Here is a 19,954-nt window from a genome sequence, read left to right as displayed (position 1 = left end):
GTTACTGTACTGTACTGCACTGTACTGTAGTACACTGTACTGTATGTTACTGTACTGTAATGCACCATACAGTTCAGTGTATTACACTGTACTGTATGTTACTGCACTGTAATGTACTGAACTGTACTACACTGTATTGTATGTTACTGTACTGTATTGCACTGCACTACACTGTATTGTATGCTACTGTACCTCACTGTATTGTATGTTACTGTACTGTACTGCACAGCACTGTACTATGCTGTAGTGTATGTTACTGTATTATAGTACATTCTAATATACTCACTGAATGCCAGCATGCTCTGTGTACTGCCTAGGTACTATGCTAGGTTGGGGGCATACAGCAATATCATTATTGCACTTTGTGCTATTATGCAAGTTCATCCTATTTTGTTTCATCCAAATAAATCTGGAAACAATTGTATTTTGTGGTTCCAAACCTTAGTGTTCAGTGTTGCAGTGGGATTGTCGTTGCAAAATGCCTTTGAGGCTCGTTTGTTTCACCTTACGTAGTTGCATATTGTACTATACTAAATGCAACATTTACATGTCAGTGGAAATTTGCTACACTCCTGCAATGCTGCCAATTTCAAACACCATTTAAGCAGATTATGGCACAGGAAATATCTTTTCATCCTTATCTTGTAGTAAAAAAATCTATCTATGCATGTTTTATTCTAATGTTAATATTTTATACAAGTTAACACAAAGTACTTAAACATAATTCTCAGAGATGAATTAAATATACATTGTTTTACCTTCAGTAGCATGATGTCATTTTCAGCACTAATTGTGATGTCATACTCTGGGTGTATATAATGCTGTTGAATCTGAAAGGTTTGATGAGATGCCTCCCATTTTTCTGTATTATGAGCACCTAGCAGAACAGTTATGATGCTGAAATAAAAAAAATACAGGGAAATATCCTGTTACTCTGAGATTTGAAATGAAAATTTAGACCTACCTATTCAAATGTTTCCTCATGTGGAGTAACCTTTCAGTCATTTACAGTGTAAAATATGGTCTGATACAACAGAATGCACTTGTCTGTAGCTTCTACTTCTGTTTGTCTTACATGCGACAATATTGTCTTACAACATCAGCTGACACACAGTCAGGCAGTAGACCAAAGGTATTGAGATTACATATTTTGTGGGATAGAAGGATCAAGCCCGAACTGCACTCAGATGAACCAGGACTGACCAGTGACCTTAGAAATGTTGAGGTGGGAGGGCAAGAGAGGCTAGGGATGAGTATTGACTCTCACTTGCCCATCCTAGGGTGAGGCCCACTACAGCACTGATGTCCATTTGAGCCAGGTGTAAAACTATGAGCATAAGATGCAGGATACATGCTTAACCCTGCTAAGCAATAAGTTTAGCTGTGCCAGATTTTGTGCTTGGGCAGAAGCACTCATGCACCAGTGGGCTGAACTTGCAGGTCACATTTATGTGGCATGCATGGATGTCAAACCACCTGAGGGAGGAGATAGGGACCAAAATCCCTGATCCTGCCCGGATGGTGAATGCCTCCTCTGAGTGGCTATTTATTACAGGTACAATTAATCAAACAGTTATTGGGCTGGGAAAGAAAGTGCCTATGAGTTTGATGTAGTGAGTATATAGCTTTAAAAATGATGATGCCTAGCTACAAGAAGTGCAATTTGTATATTACATTTTGTTAAGACTTGCCTAAGTAAACACCTGAAAGAGCCTAATAATCCATCCACAATATTTGTGTTGTTTCTGGAGTATTCTGACAAACAACTCTAGCTATTTCATAATGCCAGCTGTGAAATTCTTGCTGTTGTAGCTAGGAGAGCTAGGTATACACTTAAGTGCATATACATGTACTACATGATATCGCTATGAGAAAACTTATTTATTTTATTTATTTATTTTACATTTGTTTACCGGGAAAATCCGACTGGAACTACGTCCATTTACAGCGGAGGCCCGGGGAGGAAAGCTCCACAACAATTTTATACAGTGTTATATATACAATCAAAAAATATTTCATACAATAGATTTTTCCAGGCAGGTTTACATTACACAAAGAGGACCCTGGATGTTGGTTATTTGGGAAGGAAAAGAAAACAAGAGATAAACTTATTGTCTGATGCAATCAAAGTGACATCACAGAAGGCAATATACTAGCAAAAAGTAGCTAAAAGTAGGCCCTGTTCTAGGAGCTTCTGAAGTACTGAGTATTAGGCATAGTGAGCAGTGATAGAAAGGAGAATAGAAGAAATGGGGGAGATTAAGAAAGCATTTATGTAATGCAAGGACAGAGCCATGACTGCAAGAGGTGTGGCTTGAGTGATTTTTTGAACAGTGAGATAGATGTTGCTGAGGATATATATTGGGGAAGCTTATTCCATTCCTTAGCGATGGTATGAGAGAAGAGGGCTTTCCCTGCAGTGTTGTTGGCTTTGGATATACAGAGTAGGGTCTTATTTGATGAGCGTAGAGGACGGTTTGCTGAGTATTGGTTTAGTAGTTGGTTTAGGGCTGGCGTTTTGTGGGGATTCTTTAGTATATTGAAGGTGAGCACTAGCTGGTGATACCTAATTAGCTGAGGGAGTTCTAACCATTGTAGGTGTTTTAAGGCAAGACAGTGATGACTTCTAAAAGTGGAGTTATTGGCAAATTTTGCAATCTTATTGTAACATGATTCTAGTTTGTCTAGGTCTGTTTTCCTGATGTGAATTAGGATTGGTGATGCATATAGTAGGGTAGACAAGAGGTGGGTTTGGGCTAGGGTGATTTGTGCTTGGTCTGATAGGAACTGTTTGTGTTTGTATAAAGTTCCTAATTTTTTATGTACCTTTTTAATGGTTTGAGAGATGTGGACATTGAAGTTAAGATCCTGATCTATTTCAACACCGAGTAGCTTAGTATGGGGGGAGGGAGAGATTGATGTGCCATTGTTGGAGGTGATGGTGAAAGAAGGAGGTGTGGTTTTGGATTTGTTGGGGGTGAAAAGAAGTAATTTGGTCTTCTTGGGGTTTAGAATAAGGTGGATATCAGTAATCCATTTTTCTATGGAGCAGAAGGATTCTTGGGTAAGTTTATGAAGAGTGGTTATGGTTGGGGCTGAGCACATTAGGGTTGAGTCATCTGCGTACTGTATAAGTGATGCATGCAGGGTGGAGGCATGTAGTTTGTTGGTGAAAATGGTAAATAGTAAAGGACCTAGTATTGATTTTTGTAGAACACCTACAGTAGTTGGTAGTAGTGGTGATAGTGTTCCTTGCCATTTTACTGACTGTTTTCTATCAGAGAGATATTTTTTTGAACCAGGAAGTAGTGGAGGGAGCAAAGGACATGGTGGACAGAGTGTCTAAAAGTAGGTTATGTGAGACCATGTCAAATGCTTTAGATAGATCTAAGAATATGGCTGATATGAAGTTGTTGTTTCTGAGTTGGTTAACCTGGTTGGTAAAGGAGAGAAGAGCAGTAGTTGTACTATGGTTGGGCGGAAGCCATGATGTGTGAAGGAGAGGAGGTTATGTGAGGTTAAGAAGTTCATCACTTGGGTGTGAATGCATCTCTCCAGGAGTTTAGAAAGGGGGGATAGGATAGCAATGGGGCAGTAGTTTGATAGTTCATAGGAGTTTCCTCCTTTGTGTAGGGGTATTATGTATGACACTTTCCATAGTTGGGGAATGTAGGCTTCCTGTATGGAGTGGTTTATAAGAAGTGAGATGGGGTAGGCTAGGGATTCTGTGGCTAATTTTTGGAAAGTAGTGGGTAGGCCATCTGCTGCGAGAGTGGTGGGTTTTAGTTTTGAGAGTAATTTTTTTACTGTGGAGGTTGGTATGGGTGAGAGGGTAAAGGGGGTATACTATTGTGATCTATAGTTGGGGTGAATATGGGGTTATTGTTGGATAGCTGGGTAGATAATGATATAATAGAGTCTGTGAAGTGATGGTTAAACTGGGAGGCTATGCTGTCATTATCATTGTTGGTGTTGGGAGCTGGGGTTGTAGTTTGGCCGGGTTTATAAGGGAAATTATAGCCTGCCAGAACTTTTTGGGGGTTTTGGAATGTTTGTTTTGGATCCTTAGGAAGTAGTTTTGTTTGTCCATTTTTATTTGTTTTTTGGCCTGGTTCCGAAGTTGTTGATATATTTGTTTATCTTGGTTGGTGTTATTCTTTTTCCAGTTCTTCCAGGCATTATCTCTGGCTTTTAGTAGTACTTTTGTTGTCCTATTTAGCCAAGGGGCATAGTTAACCTTAGTTCTATGTTTCCTGATGGGAGCTAGTATGTTTAGCACTTTCATAAAAGTATTATTGAAATATTCAACTGCCTGGTCTAATGGTAGGGATTGTAGTGGGTGCCAGTTACTTTGTTGGAGCATACTGTTAAGAATTTGTGGATTTACCTTGTGCTCATTTCTGGTCTCCTTATATAGTATAGGTTTGGGTATGTTTACCTGTCTACGAAGGAGGAAAGTGGGGCAGTGGTCACTCAGTATATCAGGTAGGCAGCCCACATGATAATTTTCTTTGGGGAGGTTAACTAAAGTCCAATTGAGAATGGAGTGTTTATTGGATCTTTTGTCAACTCTGGTGGGTTCTTGGATTAATTGTGAGAATCCAAATAAGTTCATATGGTTTGTGGGATTGTTGGCATTGCAGGCTAGCCAGTCTAGGTTTAGGTTACCTAGCAGGATGGTTTCTTGGGGCAGGTTGATTGTAGCCTATTGCAACATATCCTCTATTATAGGTGAGTTATTTCCTGGAGGAACATAACTGCAGAGGATGTTGATTCTTTTTTTGTTTTGGAGGGAGTTTTTGCAAGTCTGCAATGTTTATATCTATTTTTATATCTTTAAATGAGGTACAAATGCATATATAGGAAAGCAGGAATGGGGCACAGCAAGCAGAGGAACATATGAAAGGAAACGGGAGATAAGAATGGGAGTGAGGGGTATTTTTTTCTGGGACAGGCACCCCTTTTTTGAGAAGGAAAGTTGAAAGATGGAAAGAAGAAAAGGCACTTAAAAGCTGATACAGGAAATGCTGACACGGAGGGTTGACAGTGCAGTTATAGACATAGAAAAAGAGAATATATTCCTGATTGGAAGGATTGGACAACAAACAGGTGAGGGAAGTAACACATAAGGTAAGGGAATGCCAGGATGGGAGGTAGGGTGGGTATAACCCTCCTTTGTCCACACTGCCCAGGCTAGACCCAGGGGAAGGTTAGTGAGTATTCTGACTACACTCCCCATTTGGCCCTCCATGAGGTGATGGTCACTGACAGGTAGCAATGATCCTCTCTAGATGCCCATTATGGGCTTCCAGCAACCAATCAACCAACTCCCTACCACTTCCACTAACTCCCACCACATGACAAAACTCAGTAGTCCTGGCAGTGCTACAGGAGTGAACAAAAACATGCCCCCTCCAATGTATGACTGTCAGACGCTGCAGGAAGTACAAACTGGCCACCTCCCATTGCACCATTTATAGACCAGGACTGGAGCTAGGCAGACTTCTGATGGGAGGAATCTGGGATAGATGGAGTGGGGATTTGGGCTCTGGCCCTGGCACAGCCATGGCAGATGTTGCAGAAAACAGAAACATAAATGGACAGAAATAAAACAACAAGCATGAAATCAAATACAAAGAAAATGAATGGTGACAGAGATGAGAGAGAGGGAGAAAGAAAATAAACATTACTATTAACTTTGTGACATATGTTCTATCAAAGTGATATGCAAATGTGTACTAAACAATTAGTAAATATGTTAGTATGGCACATCAGAAATTCCTGTCAACCTGCATTATCCCAAGGCCCTCTGGTAGGATGTGCAGGCAGTTGTGCAGTACCACAGGTCCATTGCTTTGGTTGTGTGTGCGCAGAAATGTATGATGAACTGGTGTTATGGTACTGTTGTGGACCAAAGGTTGTGGTTTTTGTGTGGACTGTGATATCTGTGGATCCTCCCTGTATGCACTGTATAGAGAGGTGGTATCCATCAGCCTACACGCATATCTGAGAAAAGTATGACTAGCAGTGCCAGGTGTCAGAATGAAGCATGGTCAATATAGTGTTAGTGAGAACACCAATCAGTATGGGGTCCCAAATCAACCACATCCTCAAAATGCTTCCCTTATCCTATGTGAATAAAGAGGAAGACAGAAAGTTGCGCAGGGGGAATCACACATATCTGTACAAGTCAAGTGTGATGACATTCAAGAACCACATTTCTTACAACCAAGTACTGTTATACAAAAACAGTGACTGAGATTTGTAAAATCAATAGCTGCAAAGACAGGTTTTAGAAGATGTGCTTTCAACAAGAGTCACAGAACTATCCCAAAAGGGAGATCAGATGTCAGGAGGGAACATCCATATTAAATTATCTGGATATGGAGGACCACTGAAGACATATATATATATATATATATATATATATATATATATATATATATATATATATATATATATATATATATATAGTTTGAGAGATGATCATAGTACTAAACACTAAGATGCTGCATTTATTAAAATGGGGTTTTAAATGTGAATCGGTCATGTTTGATATAAAAGCACATGACATGTTTAATATAAAGTTAAAGATATATATATATATATATTTTTTAAATTATCAATGTCATGTAATACATTCTGCCTCACAGAATGTACATAAAATAAGTGCATTTCACATCTAGAAAAAAAGGGATGTGTATAGGGTATATAACCGTGAATATGCTAATGCCATATTGTACAAATTTTCATGTCAGGAAGTACTCATTCTAGAAGCAATCTCAGCTTATGGATGATAGTACCCCAACTTGTTTATGGTACACTGTGATAAACATCCATATATTACACATTTAATGCGAAAATGCGACTGATGATCAGTAGAAGCCGTTTAGCAAAGAGTCTTTAAAAACAAAAATTGTAAGAACTTCTGGAAGATAGAACATTGAATGCAACAGTGAACTCCAGCATTTTGAATGAATCATTTTTATTTAACTTTTTACCAATAGGAGTCTACTAACATGTGTGTTAAAAATGTCTTAGGATGAGGCAACACAGGCAGGGTATGTAGAATGGGGCCATAATTCGAGGAAAACCTTCCTTTCTTCATAGGTTCATAGGTAGGTACTAGGCTATCGGCCCAAGAAGAACTTTGCTTGACATAGATGGGTAGCTTGTTCCAGAGTATAGGAAGTCTCTGGGACAGGAATCTATCCCTCCAGCATGTCCTGTTTATTGTGGTGACAAGGTTTAGGTCCCTAGAGCGTATAGCTCGGAGGGATTGCGATTTCTTTAGGTGTAGCATGTCCAACAGCTCTGGGTTTGACATAGCTTTATATGTTAGGCAGAGATCACCTCGGAGTAGGCGATATGCTATGGAGTAATGCTGGAGTTTTTTGAGGCAGTCAGTGTAGGGTATTTGTTTGAGGCCAGTAATCCTCTTTGTGAGGTACTTCTGTGGCCTTTCCAGCTGCTGCAGATGTCTTGTGAGGTACATTCCAAAAGGGGCATTGTACTCTATAATGGGTCTAATGAGTGTCGAGTAGAGGGGAACAATGACCTCTTTTTTCCTGGATGAGAACCCTTTTATGATGAGGTGTGCCACGTAGAAGGACTTCCTGACTACTGTGGTGATGTGACTATCAAAGGAGAGACTACTGCCCACCTGGATCCCAAGGCCTCTTATCATGCATTCAGTGTTAAGCAGATTGCTGCCTATGTGGTAGTTCATGGGTACAGAGTTTTTACCAAAGGGGATGACACTGCACTTTTTGGCATTGAGCTTGAGGCCATGACTCTGACACCAGGCAACTTTCTCAGTGAGGCCCTTCTGTAGGATGTCCACATCATTTGGGGACTTGACTATGGCTCCTAGTTTGCAGTCATCTGCGAACTTTGTTAGCCAGAGGCCTTCTGTGTTAGCCTGTACTTTAGAGAAGTAGATACCAAACAGGAGAGGTCCCAGGACGGAACCCTGTGGTACTCCACTTGTCACTGCTTTGAGGTCAGATTTGAAGTCTGCAACTTTTACAGTGTGGGTTCTGTCAGTGAGCCAGTTGGCAACCCATCTTGTGATGTAAGGATTTATACCTAGTTTAGTGAGTTTAGCTATAATTCCAGAATGGGGGATGGTGTCGAAAGCCTTGGTGAGGTGAATATAGGCTGTGTGAACCTCCTTACCCTCATCCATGACTTTGGTGACTGCCTCAAAGAAGTCGATCAGGTTCAGGAGGCATGATCTGCCTTTCACAAACCCGAACTGGGTGGGACCCAGAGTTTGAAGGTTACCAATGTCTTTGTTTATGAGTTCCATGATGATACGTTCCATGGCCTTGCAGACCAGGCTCGTCAGGCTAATAGGTCGATAGTTCCCGGGATCAGTGGTGGCTCCCCCTTTGTGGAGTGGGATAACTGTTGCTGTGTGCCATTCAGTGCGCACAAAGCCTGATGCAAAGCTATTATTGAACATGAAGCTTAAGTGGGGAGCCAGTTCGTTCTGAAGTTCATGTAAAACGCAGCCTGGGATGTTGTCCGGTCCCATGGATGCTGTGTTTTTGGCTTTAGAGAGTGCAGCTTTTACCTGCGTAGTTGTGAATACAGGGAGTCTGCATTCTTCCTGTATAGATATGGGCCCTTTAGGGGGTGAGAGGGGGGGTAAAGTTAGCACTAAACCTATCTGCCAGGATGTTGGCAATATCAGTTGGTTCTGTAATTTACGTGCCTTTGTGCTGCAACTCAGAGCAGATCTTGGTGTTGCTATCTAGATTCTTGACATAGCTATAGAATGCTTTCTGGTTGTCCTTGGATTTAGTGGTGATTTTGTTTTCTTCCTTGATAGCTGTTAGTTAACCTTCAATTTTATTAGTGACACAGATAAGGATCTGACTATATGATTCAGTTTCTGTCCTTCTATTATATCCTGATACCCTGGCCAAATTTCTCCTTGTAGTGTAAATACCACATTGGGTCTGCCCTGAAAAGAGGCTACAAGCCTAGGGGATTAACCTGGTCAACAAAGAATAAATAAATAAGTAAATATACAGGTAAGCAGGAGTGGCAGGTCTTGCAAAGCACAATGTGAAGTTGTTCTATCTCGCTGTTCATTCTTACAGATTGGTTCGGAGCCGATCCACGGCTCCGAGTCGGCCAACTACAAAGCTCGAGGTCTTCAGACAGCTTGAGGCCAAGTCCCTATCCCATGATGCACCTTGAGTTACATCAGGTCTTGTTTGCCGCTGAAACAGAGCAGAGGTTTCCTCACAGCTCTGGCCAGTATAGAGAAATGTATCTTTATTAATATTTCTTCTTGCAATTTATAACTTTAAATATTTGTATTAGTGTGTAGTTTAACTTTGTATAGTGCCTTTTATAGCCTCATTGGCCTTTGTTTATTAGGCCTTTGTTATTCCCTTCCCTTCTTTTGGTGTGCCTTAGCAGAATCTTAGTAGTTTAGACTGCGTTTTAACACACGTTTATAGCCTTTTAGAATATTTTTTCAGCTTTAGCAGTTAAACCCTAGTTAGTATTATAGAGCCCATTTGCTTTTATTTAAGGGCTGTATTAATAACAGTATTTAGTGGATTAAAGTGTGTTTACTAGATAGTTAGTTGTTTACAAGAGTGTGTTCTAGCTATTAATAATTAGATTCTAGTTAATGTCTTAGAGGCAGTTGTTTTAAGAGCTACTTATATCTTAAAATTATTGTGGTTTTTGGACTTGTTAAACACTAGTCTGTGTGACTTTATATCTTTTTTTTTTTGTATACTTTAGAAGCAGACTGATTATTATGGCTGATCAGGAAAAAACACACAAGTCTGCTTTTAAAAAATGTCCGAAGTGTGGACAAAAGATGTCTGTGACTGATAATCACGTCAATTGTGTCTACTGTTTGGGTGCCCTGCACTTACAAGAGAGTTGTTCCATCTGCCATTCTTTTAGTAGCAGGGTGCTGCATGAGAGAAAAAGGAAACTGGTTGATAGAGGGCTAGTAAAATCATCTTTTCAGGAAGCTTTGGGCGACCATGATAAAGCTGTCAAATCCCCGAAATCTACTAAGTCCTCTAAGTCTTCTTCATCAGAGCATAGCGTTTCGGATCCGACAACATCTAAAAAGATATCGACATTGACTCCACAGCCTTTGGAGCCGAGCGTTTAAACTTTTCAAAGCCGGTCCCCAGTCCTGGAACCGGTCTCCGAAATACTTAAGTCACATATCTTACAATCAGTGGCATCCTCGATCCACTCTTCTCTGTCCTCAATAAGCCTATCTGATTTGGATGTGGATCATGTGGTGCAGAAGTTGTTATAGACACCGGCGTTTGCAAAATTTTTATTGGCTAGGGACATCACACTCACTCTTTGCAATCAACTTGGGATTACCATAAACTCAGAAAAATCTGCCTTGTCGCCATCACAACATATCGTTTTTATTGGGGCAGATTTGGACACCACCACTTTAAAACTTCCCTTAGAAAGGATATCAATACTTTGTCAGCAAATTCGGAATGTCATTTCCAGAGGCAAGGTGCCAGCCTCAAAGTGCTAAAATTGTTGGGTATGATGGCAGCTGCAATAATAGCAATTCCATTGGGTCGTATGCACGTGCAAATTCTTCAATGGCTTCTGTTCACACAATGGTCTTATCAAGAGCTCCCAATGTCACATCTCATTATTCTAACAAACACATGCAAAAAGGGTCTTCGGTGGTGGTTGACCTCTCTCCAAGTCACGATAGGTCATCCTTTTATCCTACCCTCACCATCTGCCACGGTGACCATGGACGCTTCTCTGATCGGGTGGGGGGCATTTTCAGGGAAGCACAGCCCAAGGCACATGGACCGAATAAGAGACACATCTGCATATCAATGTCCTGAAGATGAAAGCGGTACTCTTGGCATTGCAGTACTTTCAGGATTCTCTCCCTCTGGGGACAGTTGCGATTCAGACGGGCAACATGTCGGTGGTCTGGTACTTAAACAAATAAGGAGGAACCAGTCCTATCCCCTTTGTCGAGAGGCCCTAAGAGTGTGGCAGTGGACTACATCCACCCAATGCTTTCTGATAGCAATGCACATTGGGGAAATCCAACGTGATTGCAGACAAACTGAACAGGGCAATTTTGTTACCTCACGAGTGGTCCCTCAAAAAAGAAATAGCAGAAAGAATATTCCACAAATGAGGCTAGCCTTGCTGCAATCTTTTTTTCATCCCCCATGAACACAAAATGCAGAAGCTACATTGCCCTGATTCCCCCTCCGGGAGATTCCCCAAGGGACGCGCTCGTGCACTGTTGGTCTCTGGGTCTCCTTTATGCATTTCCACCAATTCCCCTGACACCCAAAGTATTACAGAAAGCCAAAGCCCTGGGAAGGACCATCATTCTAAAAGCCCCTCATTGGCCTCGTCAGATTTGATTCCCCTTCCTTCGACCTCATCTGTTGGAAGAGCCTTGGATTTTGGACCCAGTTCTGGACCTTATGATGCACTCATCGGGGGCTCTTTATCCCTCCGTTCAGTCCCTAAAATTGACACCTTGGCTGTTCCATTTCCCAACATAGCCAGGTTCCATAACCTCTCAAACGAAACACAACATATCTTAATATCTTCTCATAAATCCTCTACTAGGAGGTTGTACCTCAGCAAATGGAAGAGATTTTCCATATGGGCCTCTCAGAATAAAATTGACCCTTACCAACCTTCTATTTCCTCCATATTAGAATTTTTGACTATGCTTTTCAACAAAGGAGCGGCGGCTACAATTCGTGTGCAACTTGCTGCCATCTCTAATTTTCATCTTGGCACTGAAGGCTTTAACATAATGTCACACAAGCTATGCAAAGCCTTTCTCAAGGGGACTTTCCACTTTAGACCACCAGTTAAATCACCTTATACTCCCTGGAACCTAAACTTTATGCTCTCACACATTATTCTCCCACCTTTTGAGCCAGCTTCTTCAAGTGATTTGAAATTTTTGTCTCGGGAGACTATCTTTTTAGTGGCCATCATGTCTGCTTGAAGAATCTCAGAACTACAAGCCTTGTCCATAAAACCTCCGTATTTGGTTTTTCATGCTGACAGAGTTCCACTGCAAACAAATCCTTCATTCTTACCTAATGTTTGCACTGAAGCTAACCTTAACCAAATTATAGATTTACCAGTGTTCTTCCCTAAACAACCAACAATTTGGAGTATATGCTGCACAAACTTGATGTTCAGACAACCCAGATTTTACCTAGCTAGAGCCAAAGAATTCAGAAGATCCGAACAACTTTTTGTTATGTTTTCAGATTCCAGAAAAGGTATGACTGTGGCAAAAACAACCCTATCAAAATGTTTTTCTGCTTGTATCACTTTCACTTACGCAGCTGCAAAATTTACCTCTACAACAAAAAATTAAGGCTCATTCTACCAGAGCTGTGTCCACATCTTCTGCTTTTTCAGCTAGGCTAGCATTAGACAATATTTGTGCAGCAGCCACTTGGTCAAAGCCTCATACCTTTATCACTCATTACAAAGTCAATAGGGCATCCAGGGACAGGACCTCCTTTGGTTCTACTGTCCTGAGAAACATACTCCCGTGAGCCACCCAAGGAAGATGGTGCTTGGGATGCTACCCATCTGTAAGAATGAACAGCGAGATAGAACAACTTCACATAAAGAAGTTATGTACTCACCATAACGTTCCATGTGAGTTGTTTATCTCACCTTCATTCTTACTTCCCACCTGCCAACCCCCTCCAGTTTTTTTTTCAAGGACCGAGATTCATGTTTTATCACGGTTGCTTTGTCTTTACTATGGTATTTATCTTAAAAAGTGACAGAATGACATATGGTATTATTAGAGGCAGCAAACAAGATTTGAGGTAACTCAAGGTGTATCATGGGATAGGGACTTGGCCTCGAGCTGTCTGAAGACCTCGAGCTTAGTAGTAGGCCGACTCGGAGCCAAGGATCATCTCCGAACCCATGTGTAAGAATGAAAGCGAGATGAACAACTCACATGGAACGTTACGGTGAGTACATAACTTCTTTTTTCAAGGAGTGTGGGCGGTTTGTAAGTAACTTATTTTCTTTTTTCCCCTTTTCTAGAGCTGACCATCAGCACCACCAGCTCTTCTCCTCATTCACTTTGTCTACAGGACCTGCCTTAGACTCCCGCAGGCTGAACCTGATCCACGTCTGGGGTGGTTTGGGGGTTGAAGATGCTGTTACAGCATCAAACCACTAATGCAGAGTGTACCTTAACCCCCCCCCCCCCGCATCTGCACTGAAAGATTCACAATTACTGCTTTTGGGAGGTGCATGCATGCTTCTGCAGATGTGCACACTCCTGACCAAGTAGTATATCTCTTGAGCATGGAACTTATCAGGCTCTTAATGCTGCTGTTGTCTGGCCACCCAAGGATGGGTGAGCGGATATTGGCTACTCACTAATCAAGTTATTTTCTTGAAAAGTTGTCAACAAAGAACTTGTTTATGCATGACTGTGTCTTAATTGTTCATATGGGAAGTGTTTTGTGGAATCTTTATGGCATCAGCTGTGACGGCTGTAACTATAAGGATTAGGGATCTCAAACTCCTGGCTTATAGGTTCATAGGTTCATAGGTTCATACTAGGCTATCTGCCCTAGGGCATTTATAAGCCTAGCCAGAATGTGTTTGGCTTTTGCCACCCATTTTAAATTTATTTTGCTATGCCCTTTTTCGAGGTTAGTATACTGTGCCTCTATCTAACAGTGACACAGAAGTGATACCCGGGGTAAACCTTCGATCTCCCATCCACTCATCAAGATTCCTCTTGAAGAGAGTCAATGAGGGACTCTGCCTAACCTGGACTGGGATTTTATTCCAGAGTGAAGGGAGCCTCTGGGTTATGAATCTGTCCCTCCAGCATGTCCTATTTATTTCAGTGCTGAGGTTCAAGTCTCTCGAGCGTAGCTCGATGGGATTTGGATTTTCTGAGGTGCAGCATGTCCATTAATTCCGGGTTGGACATGGCTTTATACGTCAGGCACAGATCTCCTCTGAACAGGTGGTATGCCACTGAGTAGAGCTGGAGTTTCTTTAACCGGGCAGCATATGGCATCTGTTTGAGCCCTTTGATCCTCTTGGTGAGGTACTTTTGGGGTCTTTCCAGTTGCTGCAAGTGTCTGGTAAGGTACATCCCAAAAGGGGCATTGTACTCAATTATGGGCCTGATGAGGGATGAGTAAAGAGGCACGATGACCTCCCCGATCTAGATGTGAATCCCTTCATGATTAGGTGGGCTATATAAAATGTTTTTCTAACCACTTTGGCCACGTGGTTGTCAAATGAGAGATTGCTATCAACTTGGGTCCCCAGGTCCCTAATTACTTCTTCTGTACTTAATGGATTTCCACCTATGTGGTAATTTGTGGGTACTTTGTTTTTGCCAAAGGGGATGACTATACACTTTTTGGCATTTAGCTTGAGGCCATGGCTCTGGCACCAGTTGTCTGTTTCTATGAGGCCCTTTTGGAGGATGCTTGTGTCGGCTGGAGAGTCGATTATGGCACCCAGTTTGCAGTCATCTGCGAACTTGGTCAGCCACAGTCCTTCCATGTTGGCCTGTACCTCCGAGAAATATATACCCAACAAGAGAGGTCCCAGGACTGAGCCTTGTGGGACACCACTTGTAACTGGTTTGGAGTCTGACATGGCTCCAGCAATTCTAACCATGTGGGTTCTGTCCTTGAGCCAGTTTGCAACCCATCTAGTGACATAGGGGTTTATATTTAAGCTGGTGAGCTTATCTATAATGCCCGAGTGGGGTATTGTATCAAAGGCTTTTGCGAGGTCCAGGTAGGCTATGTGGACCACCTTCCCCTCGTCAATGGCCTTGGTGACTGTTTCAAAGAAATCAACCAGGTTTAAGAGGCAGGATCTGTCCTTAACAAAGCCAAACTGGGTAGGATCCAGTGTTTGTAGGTCCCCAATATCTTTATTTATGAGGTCCATGATGATCCTTTCCATAGCTTTGCAGACCAAGCTAGTCAGGCTTATGGGGCGATAGTTTCCAGGATCCATTGAGGCACCACCTTTATGGAGAGGGACCACTGTTGCTGTACACCACTCTTTGGGCACATATCCTGTAGTAAGGCTGAGATTGAACAGTAGTTTTATGTTTGGGTTTAGCTCTTCTTTGAGTTCATATAGGACGCAGCCCGGGACACCATCTGGTCCCATTGATGCTGTGTTTTTTGCTTTGGAGAGGGCGGCTCTTACCTGAGCATCTGAGATGTCAGGGGGGCAGCACTCTGCTGGGATAGATATTTGGCCTTTTGGTGGGGGGGGGGGGTTGCGCTGAACCTGTCAGCTAGGATGTTGGCAATGTCTGTGGGTTCGGTGTATTTTTTGTCATTTTGGACTAATTCTGAGCATATCTGGGAATTACCACCCAGGTTCCTAACATAACTAAAGAAAGCCTTGTGATTATCCTTAGTGTCCTGTGCAATTTTTCTCTCGAAGCTGGCCTTAGACAATTTTATGTGTGCCCGTAGTTTTTGCTAATACTGATCAGTGATGCCTTCCCTTTTGGGATTTTGCTTTATCATTTAGTAGCTTCCTCCTTCTATTGTATAGTTTGTTTATGGCTGGGGTCCACCAGACAGGACGTCTGCCTTTGGAGGATTGGGTCTTGGTTTTATTTGGGATCGCATGATCCATGCATTCCTGAAGGTGTTCATAGAATGCGTTTATAAAGGATTCTGCGGTCTGGGCTGTATTTTCCACAGGCCCGGGGCTTTGAAGGATTCCACCTCAGTTTTGAGGAGTGTAAAATTTGCTTTAGAGAAGTTTTTCACTGTGGTTTTCTGGGCAGGGGTGGGGTCGGGATGTGAATATCCAGTGAGATTAGTTTATGGTCTGATCTTACCAGTGAGGGATACACTTCTGGTCTGGAGCATAGAGTCCCCATGTTGGTGATAATCAGGTCCAGTATGTTTTCCCCTCTTGTGGGAGTGGTAACAAGTTGTTCCATAGCATTTGAGTTTATAAATTCTAGGAACCTTTGGGCTAGGGTGTTGGAGCTAGAGTAATGCTCCCAGTCTATGTTTGGGTAGTTGAAGTCGCCCAATATAATGGTGTTTGGAGAGACCTTCATATTTTCCAGTGTTCTCAGGAAGGCCGAGTGGGGTTCCTGGGTTTGGGAGGGTGGTCTGTAGCAGGCTGTAAACTGGAAGGCAGTTTTACCCACTGTTAGTTGCACATGGATAGTCTCTGATGCTTCGTGCTTTGCCACCAACCTGGAGGTGTGGGTATCTTTGATGAATATTGATACTCCCCCCTCCTTTTGTGGTTCGGTCCAAGTTTTGGGGCCGAAAAGCATGGTATGAGGTATAACCTGGTAGTGCTGGGGTGCTCTCGGGAGCCCTGAACCAGGTTTCTGTTACTGCACAGATATCAATGTTCTCCATGCTAAGGAGAGTTTCGAGTGCGTGCATCTTGAGGTTTAGACTTCTGGCGTTGAGTAGCATTACTCTTAGTTTCTTATCCCTTGTGATACCTATGGAGGTGGGTTTGTCTTTTGAGCCTTGCCTAAAAAGGCACTATGGGGGTAAAAGAGCCTTTGCCAATATCCGAAAGCCCAGGGTGACAGGTGCAAGCCGTCCCTAGCGAAGCATCGTGGCTTGTCGAGCATATCATCCCAAGCTGACAGGCATTGGATCCCCTTTGAATGACACCAGTACTTAAGCCAATTGTTGAAATTGATCATCTTGTCTTCATATTGTGGCATCATTCTTGGTGAGGGTAAGACGCTACTCAAGGTCAGGGTCATACCGGCCTGGGCTACATGCTCAGAGAGCTCCTTTATGTCTCTTTTCATGTAGTCCAGGGAGGTACGTCTCAGGTCATTCACACCAGCATGGACAATGACTGAGTCATATTTGTACTTGCCTTGGAGTGACCTGAGTGCTTGTGTTATGTGGCGGATCCTAGCACCCGACAGGCTGCTCACCGTGACCCTCTCCTTGTTCAGCCTGGTGAGCGGGAAGTCAGTGTGCCTGATGATAGAGTCACCTATTACAAGTGTATCAGGTGTGTTGTTTAGTCTTAAGGGCTGTGATGGGCCGAATAGGGCCTGTTAACACTTTTAGTCCAGGCTAAAAAGGTTTCGGCGAATGTATCCTGCTTATTTTTAACAAATGATTTGCAATCTAAATCACAGTGTCAAATGGTTATCTTTGTGGCTAAGGTTGCTGAAAGCAGCTCTCTCTCTCATTAGCTTGATATGCAGTTAATGAGAAAGAGAGTTAGACTTCATGAAGCTCAAAACAGACCAACAGGAGAATCACTTAAATTCTAAGTACTTTGGAAGTAGCTGTGTAAGGACTGCTGCTGATAGTGAGCTATCAGTGGATAACCACATTTTTGGCCAGAAATGTTACTCGTTCAAGCTTGTAGTCCAGCCTTAGGTAAACTAACGGCCTAGACAAAAACGGTTCCATGACCCACCTCCCCCACTGTTCCACCCAATCTGGCATGTTCACACTTTTTAGTTTGCTTTATTTTCTTCCTGATTCTCAGAGTTTAGCTTAGTCTTCATTTTTTCCTGCAATTATTCACTCGTTCATTCTACCTAAACAAGACTGTACTGTAATAACCGTGGAGGAAACAACTGCATTATGCCAAGAGTCTAGATGCTCTGAGGTGAATTTTACAGTTTTCTAAACAACCTTTTTCATCCATTGTTTGCCTGAACAAAAGGCATAATCAAAGAAAGAAATGCAGTCTTACTTGTTGATTTTGTTTCCTGTATGCTTTCAGGACATCCTAACTGACCAAAACTACTCTGTAATAACTGCATTAAGCAGGGGACGTGGGACTGCTAGGCTCCCAGAAGCTATGAGTTTTTTACATGATCTGAGATGCATTTTAGAGTTTTTTTTAAACAACCTTTTCATACTAAAATGGTCTGAATGAAAACCATGATCAAAAAATAAATTCAGTCTTCAACTATTCCTGTAACCTTTCAGCACATCCTCTGTGAATAAGAATACCCTGTAATGACTAAATTAAGGTGGGAGTCAGGGGGCTGCTAGGCACCCAGAAGCAATGCACTGAGGAGCATTTTAGAGCTTTTTCCAACCTTTTGTTCCAGTGATGGCCTGAATAAAAATGTGTATGGAAAAGAAATTCAATACTACTTTCATTTCAAGGAAGAAACAAGCTGTATCCGAGATTTAATGCTCAAAGCTGATCAAACCCCAGTTCACAATAAATGGAGAAGACAAATGCTTGTGAGGAGGCATATATCATATCTGGGAATAGCACCTGCACCCAACAACCTCCCACCTCAATATAGGCAGTTATTTTCTGTTTAACCCCCTCTGGTGTTAAATTGGGATTAAAATTAAGGCATAAATGCCCACAGTCACATTTCAAGTTGCTGCTGCTGGTGTCATGTTTATTACAGCACGACTCCTCATCCCCTACTCCAAAAAGGCAGCCACCTTCTGTGTACCTTTCTAATGTCAGACTGGGACAAAACTGAAAAAAAAAATGAATAAAACATAACATATTTGCTGTCAGACATATGCAAACAACGTGCTTATTTATTCTCTACCAAAAGACAGACACCTGTATATGCATTAAATGCTTGATTGTGAGGAAAATGAAACAAAATATTACAATCATTTTTTTTTAAATTTGTTACTTCTCGAGATAGTACAATGCTCATATACAAGCTATAGACATCTATATCAGTTTGTTGAACACTTAATCGAGCAAATTGCTAATCATCTAACCCTATTCAGTAAAAGCTCAATTAAGTGAATGATAGTTTCAGTGAAAAAATTTCTAGGGAAAGGTCATGGTTGACCTTCATCAGGGATTTGCCCTTTTCTCCACTGTAGTGCAATCTTGGAGTTGGTATACTTAGTTAGGAGGTGCGCAGGGTTTTAACTTTTGTTGTGTTAGCTCCAGTTGGTAGCTGGCCTACTAGTTTTTTTCCCTAAGAAATGTTTGGCTGGAATGGTCGATCACTGATTTGAGTTTGATGATTAGTGATTCACTCAATTAAGCTTTTGAAAAAGTAATATAGACCCAGATGTAATGACACCCTCTGCAACCCTCTGAAGTGTGATAGCTGTGTAATATTATTTCACCTCCACAATTTACACAAACAAGTTGCCACACATTATAGCATTCCAATTCAAGTTGCACCGCACAAATTACAAAGGAAATTAATATTGCCAAAAATATTTGGTTGATCAATTGCCAGGATTATTGTAAAAGCAGTGATAACAACACTCATCACAGCACCATTCCTTTAATCCATACTGCCCACACAAATCACAAAGCCAGAAATATTTCCCAGAATATTTGGTTGATTACTTCCAACATTAGTGTAAACACAGTCATAAAACTTACCTTTTTACGGAATTCCCATCATACCAAATCCTCACACAATTCACAGAACTAAAAAAAATTGGCCAAACTATCTAATTAATCACTTCCAGCAGGCAGCAGCATGTTTAAGGTAAAGTAACATGACATGAACTTTAAATCAAGTAGTTACAATGTTTAGGTAGAATACTGGAACCAGCTAGTGGTTTTCCATATCTGTAGAAAGAACAGCAATAGTTATATAATCTCAGGCTATTGACTGACTAACTGATAGCTGCTTCCAGTTGGTGGGATTAGCAAAATAAAACAATATGTGTTTATGAGCAAGTAAAAGGACTTATACTGTTAGGAAACAATTTTTATTGTAATCCATACTCCTAGAGAGATTACCAATCCCCATCCCCAAAATTAAGGATCTTCTCTCAAAATTCCACCTTGTCCTACTCAGACTTAAATGTTCAGGAAATATGCCCTCAAATCCAGGACCACCCCAACTAAGCTCTCAATTACAGAACCCAGTCACCTATCATATCAGAAATAAAGACCTTAAAATTGCTTGGCTTAATGCTTGCAGTCTTAATCATAAATA

General features: G+C 41.7%; 1 protein-coding gene across 2 annotated transcripts in view; it reads right to left on the bottom strand.

Annotated features, from left to right (window-relative positions):
• The window catches only part of LOC122787191 (mast cell protease 1A-like), a 107,146-nt gene that overhangs the window by 47,539 nt on the left and 39,653 nt on the right, over window positions 1-19,954 (bottom strand). For both annotated transcript variants that reach the window (XM_044053778.1, XM_044053779.1), the window contains exon 3: window positions 759-897. In XM_044053778.1, the coding sequence (XP_043909713.1) occupies window positions 759-897 (139 nt within the window). The remainder of the gene's footprint in view (window positions 1-758; window positions 898-19,954) is intronic.

This window comes from Protopterus annectens, chromosome 13.part0, assembly GCF_019279795.1.
Source record: "Protopterus annectens isolate FY-2018-M chromosome 13.part0, PAN1.0, whole genome shotgun sequence".
Classification (NCBI taxonomy): domain Eukaryota; kingdom Metazoa; phylum Chordata; order Ceratodontiformes; family Protopteridae; genus Protopterus; species Protopterus annectens.
Note: the sequence above shows the minus strand (reverse complement) of the source record. Positions and strands in the feature narration are given on the sequence as shown.